At 51.0% G+C, this 11,096-nt stretch overlaps 1 protein-coding gene across 1 annotated transcript; it reads right to left on the reverse strand.

The window, feature by feature from the left end:
• Positions 1 to 8,442: 8,442 nt before the first annotated feature.
• On the reverse strand, positions 8,443 to 9,660 carry LOC125491287. The gene has a single exon (XM_048632868.1). The coding sequence runs from the start codon at positions 9,451 to 9,453 to the stop codon at positions 8,494 to 8,496; it is 960 nt and encodes a 319-aa protein (XP_048488825.1). The 5' UTR covers positions 9,454 to 9,660; the 3' UTR covers positions 8,443 to 8,493.
• Positions 9,661 to 11,096: the final 1,436 nt, after the last annotated feature.

The raw sequence follows: 11,096 nt of genomic DNA on the forward strand, positions 1-11,096 counted from the left end.
CAAGTGTTTGGGAGATGGCCTGATCCAACCGGGAAAACGACTCTCTGGCTTTCAGAGAATGGTTTGCAACCTCTTCTTCCAAGCGGAGCCGTAATTCTATCTCCTTGGCTGCCGCGAGTTCAGCTTTGGCCTTTGCTAAGCCAACATATTGGCCAGTGGTAGGCGGCCTGCCTCGGCCCCTTTTGGGTGTGCCAATCTTGTTAGGCACACCGCTCGGGCTTCCTCCTGAGCCGCTTCCAGAGTCGAAGACCGCAGATCGCTTGCGTTTTTGGGACCTACTCTGCCAATATTTGCCAGAGGGACCCACTCTCTCCTCGTCTGCAGTGCTCTCCGCGCTGTCTGTAGATTCTGCAGACTCTAGCATGACCACACTAGCCTCGCTTACATGGGCGGGAGACTCCAGCGATCGACCCCTGCCGCTTCGGATCGATCCCTCAGAGACCCCGTCCCTATTTCCTCCCTTTTTGGCGCGAGCGCCCTGGCCAGAGCCCTGAACCGATTCCGGGGTGGTGGAACCCGGTCTCAGTCCAGTTTGCTCCGCGGGTTTTCCGCCCGCTTTAGTGCCCAAAGTGTGTGCCTTTGCACAATGTTCATTACTGCTACAGCTACTCTCCTCTCCCTCCTCAACCTCAAAACTTAACCTACTTAAACTACGCCTCCTACTATCTACAACTTCGTCTTCATCTTTGTTGGATTGTTGCATGTTTAGATCCCACGAGTATGAACATTTTAAAATATCCCTTATACACCTGGAGTGCGGGACTTCTCCAGGGTTGGTCGTTAACGACGGAGATACTCCCCCGCCTCCTACCCTTGCGAGTAGGAGCCTGACGCCACGCTAGACCCGTAGGTACCACAACGCCAGTAACTTGAGGATTTTTATTGAGGTTTTCTCCTCTTGAGCCGGCCGATTAAGGCAAGCTCCCTGGTCCCAGGCCGCGAGACATGACCACGTCACCTTGGGATAACAGGTTTGCCGGCGGTGGCTTGTAGAAAAGCCTGTCTAGCAGCCTGTGAATTCACAGACCTAAGACCCGCCGCCCGTGGTTTTTGAAGAGGTTGTCTCCTCGTGGCCCCTATCACGAACTGTGAGAGCGGCCCCCGTTCCTCGGAAATATCCAAGGGATACGGGTTGCCCGGAAACTAATCAAATAGCACCGCGCACGGGCGTTTCCGCCTCCACCTTGGATTTTTTACAGAGGTTTTCTCCTCGCAGCCCCTCCCACACAAGGAGAGCGGCCCCCGACCCTATGATGTCCCACCACAGTACATCCAGGGTAACGGGTGGCGTAAGCAAAAGCATGCCCGTGGCTGGGCACGCTAGCCGCCCATGGGTTCCTCTTGGTTTCACCGTATCAGTCGAGTTAAAGCGGCAGACCCGACAGTTACAGCTACTCAGCCCCCCCGGCACGACAAGCCGAGAACCCTTCGGGGGGGAAACCTAACCTAACCTTTTTTTTTTTTTTTTTTTACGTGGGGAAATGCCTAACGCATACCCAGCCGCTCGGGGAAGCGACTGGGTTATGTCGGGCTTGCACCGACTAAAACCCCACGGTGGACTCCATCGCGCTATTTGGAGGTGTCCCGGGAACCGCCTTGTGGCATACTACCGGTAGCCTCCGCGCAGGCTGCTGTGAGAACAGCAGCACTCCTGAGGGTGGGATTTCCTACCCTCCGCAGTAGCACGCATCCACAATACGTGTTACCACGCCGCAGGACCCGCAACTCGACGCACTAAGGGTCTCCCGCCCCTCGTGCGCCTGCGACTCCAGGGCCCCTTTGAGGCAGGGGTTACCGTAGCTCTATTGTAATGCCCGAACTACAGGGCGGGGCCCCCTTTAAGGCAGGGGATACCGTTTACATCGCTCGACTCGCAGGGCGACAGAGATGCTATCTTCTGCCACCCCGGGGTTGGCGGCCTCTTCTTGCACGACGCCTAGCTGGGTCCTCCTGTTCCCGCTCGCGTTCTGCGTCTTCCTTTTGCGACATGACGGTCTCACAAAATGTGGAGAACGCACGCCAGGCAGGTCTGGCGGTCGTAAGATCGCTGCAATTACTGCAGGCAGCGTTAGGTCTTGCCCGATGACCGCGCAGAGAGCGCTGCGCTCATCGGCCCAGGCCGGGCACTCCGTCAGTGTGTGCTCCGCGGAGTCCACTGCAGCACCACAGTGGTGGCACGCTTGCGTATCTTCCCTCCCTATCCGACACAGATACTTCCCGAAGCATCCGTGCCCGGAAAGCATCTGTGACACACGGAAAGTGCACGACCCGTGCTCCCTATCTAGCCACTGTCGCAGAGCAGGGAGAATCGCGTTGATTGTGCGCCGGCCATAGGCTGATTCGTCGAGCCTTCTTGTCCATAATTCTATAGCATCGTCCACGTACCCGTCTCTCGCAGCCCCGATCTCTCTTGGTGCTGGACGCATGTCTGTCCGACGTGCTTCCTCCCGCCAGTGATACAGGGATGAGAGGACACCGGCATCTAAGTCCCACGGTAGGGATCCAGCAATCAGCCAAGCGGCTTCTGCGGAGATGGTGCAGTATGCCCGAATCACCCTTGAGGCCATCACTCTTTGCGCTCTGCGCAGATGGGTGATGTTCGACCTCGATAGGTTATCGGCCCACACAGGAGCACCGTACATGGCCATAGAACGCACAATGCCCATATAAAGCCGCCTGCAAGATGTTCTTGGCCCACCAAGGTTGGGCAAGAGCCTACTCAGTGCCGCACACGTGGCGACCAGTTTTATAGCCAGCCTTTCAAAATGGGAGGCAAAATTCCACCGGCTGTCCAGGACGAGTCCCAGATATTTCATCGTCGACTGGACAGCGATACGTTCTCCGCCAACTACTATGGCTGATCCAGGCGGAGGAGCATTGCGGGCCCCGTGGAAGCGCAGGGCCTCTGACTTGTGTAGAGCTACTTCCAGCCCCAACCTAACCTAACCTAACCTAACCTAACCTAACCTAACCTAACCTTTTTTTTTTTTTTTTTTTTTTACGAGGGGGAAATCTTCAGAAAGATTCCCGAGTAACCTAACCTAACCTAACCTAACCTAACCACGGGAAGAAAAAGAGACCTTGACCAGCCAAGGGTATGGTGAAGGAATGGGCTCACGCGTCCTAACCATACACGAAGCACAGGGATTGACGTACGAATCCGTTATTATCATAAGAACAAAAGATAAAATAAAGTTGCACGATAGCATACCTCACGCAGTAGTGGCGCTGTCGAGGCACACCACCGCCTGCACCTACTATGCGGATGACACCGAGGACGCTATCGGCAACCTCGCTAAAACGGCAATAACAGCGCCAAAGAAACGCATCCTCGAGTACAATCTAAAAATGGCAGTTAAGAATCGAGACGAAGAGGTCATTGCACTTTCTGGGGAAATGTTAAGAAGGCAAAACGGGGCGGAATAAATCATAAAATATAATTTTGGTTAAGAGCGCAAAATATAGGTCAAATTGGGAAAATAATTTATATAACTAACCTATTGATTATTATATCATAACTAACAATTAAAATAAGTTATCTTTAAGAACAGAGTCACACACTAACATCAGGCAAAACATGACCTATAACGACTGAGGGGCCGAGCCATTGCCAGGTGTCTACTAAGTTCTCCGAAGACAGCTGGCATTGGCCCTGTCCTTGTTAAGTTTGTTGCCATTACTAATGTAAGTGTGACTCTGAAAACCATTAATTTAAAAAAAAGGAAAAAAAAAAGAAAAAAAAAAATATAAAATCTTGTATAATGAGATACACGGCTGGGGGTTTTTAGTCGGTTAACGCCCGACACTACCTGGGTCCTCTTCCCAGGTGTCCATGTGGATTTTCCCCCAGCAGTGGAAAAAAAAAAGGGAAAAAAGAAAAAGAAAAAAAAAAAGAACAATATATATATAAAAGATAGAATATATATACCTATATATAAATGAAACTTCCTTACCGAGTAGAAAGTAGATAAAAGAATTAAAAACTATCTCATATAAATTACTCTTCAAAAGGCACGGACATAAAGTCTGTGGAGTGATAACAATTTCTTAAAAAAAAACCTAACCTAACCTAACCTAACCTAACCTAACCTTTTTTTTTTTTTTTTTTTTTTTACGAGGGGGAAATCTTCAGAAAGATTTCCGCCGACCTCGGGGGAGGAAGGCGGGATATGTGGGATTTTTACCCACTAAAACCCCCTCGGTGGCCACCATCAGTGCAGGTAGGTGCTCCGGGATCTCCAGGGGAACGCACCGGAGTCACCTCGCACTGCGCCGCAGCTCTTCTCCGGGAGACTCAAGGTCTCCCCACTCCTTCGCAGCCTGCGCGGCTGTACATGGCCACATGCACAGCCGCTCTTCCCGGGGCCGCTATTATGCGGCGGCTCGGACCCCCGTCCTCACCGCCCACAGCCCCTAACCTCCTTTTGGTCGCCTTCTACGACGGGCAGGAGTTACCGTAGCCTTATTCTTACTCCCGGGCTACAGGGACGCAATGGGCTCACCTGACCTGAACCCTTCGCCGTCGCCTCCGAGCTGGATCGGCCCTCTCCCGATCTCGCTCTGCGGCCTCTTTCTGGACCATGACGGTCTCACAGAACGAGACCACGGCCTTCCAACACTCCTTGCCTCGAGTCATGGCTGCCACCACTGAGGGCAGTGACAGATTCGGCCCGATCCTGTTAGCCAGGATCTGCCTTTCGGACTCCCACGCTGGGCACACTGCAAGTGTGTGCTGCGCGGAGTCCAGGCTGCCTTCACAGTGGTGACACGACGGTGCAACCTCACGCCCTATCCGGTGCAGGTACTCACCGAAGCAACCGTGCCCGGTCAGCACCTGTGTCAGACGATACGTGAGGTTGCCCGGTCGTTGCATCCATGCGTCGAAGCACGGAAGTACGGCTGCGACAGCTCGCTGCCGACAACTTCTCGGCTCCTCCAACCGCTCCCGCCAGTGCTCCAGAGCGACCTGGTGCTCGTATCGCCGGACGGCTGATGCCGGCTCCGCATCGGTACCTTCCACATTGTGTAGTCGCTGGTACACTCGAGTGTCCATTTCCGCCAAGATGTCGAGTGGCGGAAAGCGACCCAACAAAGTCGCCGCATCGTACGATATCGTGCGATATCCACGAACAACGCGGATGGCCATCTTACGTTGCACGCTGTTGAGCAGTGCTCGGTTGCGTCGGACACCCGTCAGTCTCTTCGACCAGACAGGTGCTCCGTAGAGGGCCATGGATCGCACGACTCCCGTATAGAGGCGGCGGACTCCTTCGCGAGGACCCCCCAGATTCGGAAGCAGCCCATGCAAAGCACCAGCTACTTTTTGTATCCGGGGGGCTAACCTTTTGAAGTGTTCCTCGAATGACCAGCCTAGCAGGACTAGGCCGAGGTAGCGCATATGCCGTCCTATGGCGATACGAGCATCACCAACTTGCACCGCTAGGTCAGGTGGTTCCCTGCTCCTAGGCAGTTTGTGGAACCACAGCGCCTCGGTCTTGTGGGGCGCTGTTTTGAGACCCAGCTGGTGGATCTTGCCAATCACTCTGGCCACAGCATCTTCCGCCCTTGGTATAGCCTCCTCGAAGGAGGCCCCGTTAGCAACTACCAGTGTGTCGTCGGCGTAACACACTGTGCTAACACCATCTGGGAGCTCAACTCGCAGGACCGCATCGTATGCCAAGTTCCACAGAAGAGGGCCCAACACCGACCCCTGTGGAACTCCGCAACTGACATCCCTCCGCGAAAACATACCCTCTCTGCCCGGGTACTTGATATACCTGTTCGACAGGTATGACCCGACTATTCGCTGCAGGTAGGAAGGCAATTGGTGGTACACAAGAGCCTCCCTAATGGTTCCCCAAGGGATGGAGTTGAACGCATTAACTATGTCTAGGCTAATAGCCAGCGCAACTCCCCCTTGGTTCACAGCCTGCTCCGACAGTGAGCGAACGCGAAGTATCGCATCCACTGTCGATCGCGCAATCCGGAAGCCGTACTGACTATCCGAAAGGTCGGGACCATCCCGTCTCAGGTGTGCCTGGATGCGATCGGCGATGACTCGCTCAAAGAGCTTGCCAGCCTCGTCCAGCAGACAGATGGGTCGGTACGCAGAGGGAGAGTCTGCGGGCCTGCCTTCCTTCTTCAGGAGCACCAGCGTGGCCTCCTTCCAGTCGGTGGGGAACTCGCCGTCACTCAGGCAGCGGTTCAGCAGACAGATGAACTGTCTGAATAAACCAGCCCTGAGCGCCAGCACCCACACACGTCCTGGTATGCCATCGGGGCCGGGAGCGGTGTTCCGCGCTCCGAGACGCCTGACTGCTCGTTCCAGCTCCGGATCCTTCACTCCTAACTCGTCAGACCACGTGGTCGGGTCTAACGGGAGAGGGTCTTGTTGACCTTCCTGGCCCCTGGGAAACAGTGTGCTGACCACCGTCTCTACCAGAGCGGGTTCCAGGGTTTCGGTCAACGGAGGGACCCACGGACGCAGCCTGCCCAGTACTGATTTGTACGGTCGGCCCCATGGATCCCTGTTGAGACCCTCCAGGAGCTCCTTCCAGGACCGAGCCTTCGCGTCTGCAATCGCGAAACGAAGCGCGTTTTTGGCCTCCCGATAGGCGTCATAGGCGGTACTCTTTTCGGCCTCCGTTGCCTGGCGTCTTCTCCGTGCTCGGGTGTACTGGCGTCGACTGCGGAGACAAACCGCGTGCAGCTGCGCAATTTCCTCTGACCACCAGTACGCCCCTCTGCGCGTGGATAGCTTGGCCCGAGGCATCGATGCGTCACAGATGGACGTCATCGTTTCCCGGAACCAATTGGCCTCCTCTTCTACGCTGACTCCTTCGGCCGGTCTTCCCGCCCATGACGCTACCGTTGCAGCAGCAACTAGGCTATCCCGGTCCAGCGATTTTAATGCCCAGCGGCGTTGTGCAGTGTCCGTGCGGATGGTATGGCCAGCTGGCCGGAGGTTCACCTCAAACACGACGTGTCGATGGTCCGACAGGGTTACCATCTCCTCAGCCACCCTCCATCCAGACACAAGACGTGCAGCAGGAGGAGTTGCCCATGAAAGATCCACGATCGACTCCCCCTGCCACCGCACGCACGTGGGCACGGACCCCCGGTTCAAGAGCCGTAGGTCGAGCCCAGCAGCCCATTCCAGCACTGAGTCTCCCTTAGCGTCGTCGGCGTTCCCACCCCAGGCTCTTGAGTGGGCGTTGAAATCGCCCAGGACAAGCACGGGGCGAGGCAGGCATCTGCGAACACACAGCGCTACCGCATCCAGGTGAGACTCATACTCTGCACGGGGACTGTTGGGGGACAGGTAACAGCCCACTACCGCCATAGGGCGCAGCTGAACCGCCACAAAGCGCAAGCCCCGCTCGAGGAGAGTGCACGGGGGGTCACCCGATCCACCGCACCAATAAACGGCGACGAATCCTCCGGTATCGCCGAACCATCGGGGATGATTTGGCACTCGGTAAGGATCCGACGCGACTGCCATGGCAACCGAACGCTCCGCCAGAGTATGCAGGAACAAGTCCTGTGACTCTCGGCAGTGATTCAGGTTGCCTTGCAACAAGTTTATGGCTGAGAATGGGAAACCTCCATTGCCTCCCTCGGGCCCGTGTTGCCCGTTGGAACCGGCAGGCTGGCTGGGACCGGTTCATCGGCTCGGGGATTGGCAGGCAAGGCAACCTAACCTAACCTAACCTAACCTAACCTAATGGGGTGATGCAACTGACGCTGATAAAAATTTAAAAAAACAAAAAAGAGCTTTGCGTATAATTGCTGGGACTCCCTGGGACCATCCCGCAAGAGAATTGTTTATACAGTACAAAATACTAACTGCACCATGTCTCTATATATTAGAGGTAGCGAAGTATGCGCGACGGAATCTAAGCAACTTACAAGTAATTGGTGACACTCACAACATAAACACTAGGCAGCGCCACCGCCTGTGCACGCCCGCGAGGAGACTCGCCAAGTCCGACAAGACGCTGGGCGTGCTGGCCCCCAAGGTGTACAACGCTCGGCAAGCTCAAAAAGTTGTTGGTTGGTATGGCCTGTTACTCCACTAATGAATTTTTCACTAATGTATCATTAGCCAATGAGGTAACTACAGTATAGTTAACTGTTTTTATAACTATAATGTGTCATGTTACGTACATACTTATAAGCCTTTACTTTTATACTGTACCTACTTACTTACCCTCTTTTTTTTTATTACTACCTGTCTTAGCCTGACATACTGGAGGTCAAATTAAAGTTGATTTTGAGGTTTTACAATGTATTTTAATTGTTTAAATCAAAAACGGTACAGCTCGTATCGTGGTGTGAATAGAAGAGAATGTATAGAAATCTACCTACATTTATACAATAAAAAGTAGTGCCTAAACGCTAATCAATGCAATGTTTCCTATCTTATATAATGCTATAACCAAACTCTAAGGCGTATGTGCGCCGTAACATATTCCCCCCCGTTGAAAGCACATTTCAACAGCTCTCAAAATCTTCAGCCGTCGGCAGCGGGCAGAGACGTACTAGCGGTCTCCGGACGCATCCTCGGGTTGTAGTGACATCAGCGACTCTCGTGATGCCGTCTGGTCCCGGGAACAAGCGTGCGACTCGTCCAAGGCGCCAGCACAGGGGTGGCACGTGATCCTCTTGAAGCAAGACCATATCTCCGATCTTCAGCTTATCTGTGCTTGTTTTCCATTTGGTCCTTTGCTGCAATTCGCAGATATATTCCTTCTGCCACCTTTGCCAGAAATGCTGTCGAATTTTCTCAATGCGATTGTATCTCTGCAGTGCGTTTTCTTCGCAATTGTCCAGGGTGGGCGTTGGCATTGCAGTCAGTGGGCGTCCAACGAGAAAGTGCCCTGGGGAAAGGGAGAGAAGGTCGTTAGGAGAGGAGGATAAAGGACACAAGGGACGACTGTTAAGAATAGCCTCCACTTGTGCAAACAATGTAGAAATTTCCTCAAAGGTTAAGTGGCTATTTCCTATGACTCTACGAATGTGGTGTTTGGCGGACTTAACGCCGGCTTCCCAAATGCCGCCGAAGTGAGGAGCGTAGGTAGGCGTGAATATAAACTTGATGCCTTCCTGACTGGCAAAGTCAGATAGAGATTCAGCATTTGACTTTAAAAAGGAACCTACCTCTTTCGCGGCGGAAACGAAATTTCGGCCATTGTCACAAAATATTTCAGCCGGCTTTGACCTTCGTGCTATGTACCTACGAAGGGTCATGATAAATGCATTTTTTGACAAATCAGATACTGCTTCCAAATGAACGCACTTAAATCTAAGGCATATGAACAAACACAAATAACATTTAATTAAACTGCTGCCCCTACCCTTTCGATTTAGGATGTAAAAGGGACCAGCAAAATCTAAACCTACAGATTTAAAAGGAAAATCTGGTGTTATGCGCTGTGATGGGAGATCTCCCATCTTAGGACAGAATGTTTTGCCACGCAGGCGTCTGCAGCGCACGCAGTTGTTAACCGTACGCCTAGCTAGGTGCCTACCATTTACTGCCCAAACAGTTTCTCGAGCTACAGCTAGCAATGTCTGTGCACCAGCGTGCAAGTTACGCAGATGCTCCTTTAAGAAGAATAGTTTTGTTAAATGGTGCGACGAATGAAGTAGAATCGGATGCTTCTTTCATATGGATAGTTTGAAGCATCAATACGTCCACCAACTCTTATCACTTTGTTATCTAAAAACGGCGATAACGATAAAATTTTGCACTTTGAACTTAACGCCTTATTTTTAATCAGCAGGTCGTACTCAACTGGAAAGGACTCGTGTTGAGCAATAATGCATAATGACTCGAATGACTCATTAAGTTCATCAACGCTAATAATACCTACGCGTCTAGATTTAGGGTTTTTTAAATTGTAAATAAATCTTATTACCATAGCATGGACTCTCATTAATTTAGTTAAGTTAGAATAATTTTCAATTTTAAATATCTTATCAGCTACCGTAGCAGTATTTATTTTGATTTCAGTTAAGTCCTCATCAATTTTTTGATTTAATATAGGCCATTTTGACTCGTCTTCTAGCAAATATTTAGGACCTGTCCACCATAACTCTGTAGACGGTAACTGTCTAGGGTCTACCCCCCGCGAGATTAAATCAGCTGGGTTAGCAGAGGTGGGTACGTATCTCCAGGCGGAAGCTTGCGTAAGTTCACGAATCTCACGTATCCTATTAGCTACGAAAGCTTTCAGTTTTGTTAAATCGCTATTTATCCAACCGATAACGATACTAGCATCACACCAGTGAACTATGCGCGTTGGTTTGTATCTTAATGAATCGATGACAGCTTTAGTTAATTTAGAAGCAAGAAGTGCGGCACATAATTCAAGACGCGGCATTGTTGTTGGTTTAATTGGAGATACCTTTGATTTTAAGACTCAGATGTCTCCTTTAGAACAGCATGGTGACATAGAAAGTATGACGGATTTGGTATTTTCACAGCCGAGGTAGACAGATGGTCTAAATCAGCATATTCGGAGATAAATTTAGAATATTCTTCTTTTATTTTTGGATTTCGTTTAAATCTTTTTTCTAAGTTTATGAATCGTTTTTTGGCCAGACTATAGGTGTCGCCTAGACAGTCTGGAGTATCAGATAAAGGTAACTTTACACAAAACCTTCCGTTATTTAGTCTAGTCGTATTCATTAAAAAATGTTTTTCGCATATTTCGTCAGTTTCATTTAGTATAGGTTTATTTGGTACTTCTTCTAACTGCCAAAGAATAGGTAACATTTTGTCTACTTCGGTTTGTGACTCATTGCCAACAAAGGCATGATTACAATGAATCTGATTATTTTGAGCATTTGTAAATATTGGTCCGGAAATAACCCAGCCTAATTTTGTGTTATGCAATTTTGGATTGTTAGGTCCCAGCGACCTTTGTTCGTTATTTATTAAGTCCCAAAATATGTCCGCCCCTATTAAAATATCGATTGAAGACGGCTGATGGAAATTTGGATCGGCGAGACAAATATTGTCAGGTAAATTTAGTTGTTTTATGTCAATCGGCAATTTAGGTAACTTGCTAGTTAATTCATCTAACACAAAG

This window comes from Plutella xylostella, chromosome Z, assembly GCF_932276165.1.
Source record: "Plutella xylostella chromosome Z, ilPluXylo3.1, whole genome shotgun sequence".
NCBI lineage: Eukaryota > Metazoa > Arthropoda > Insecta > Lepidoptera > Plutellidae > Plutella > Plutella xylostella.

Bases quoted from the DNA above. Each gene is read 5' to 3' on its own strand.
- LOC125491287 (XM_048632868.1), bottom strand. From the start codon at position 9,453: ATGGGAGATCTCCCATCACAGCGCATAACACCAGATTTTCCTTTTAAA.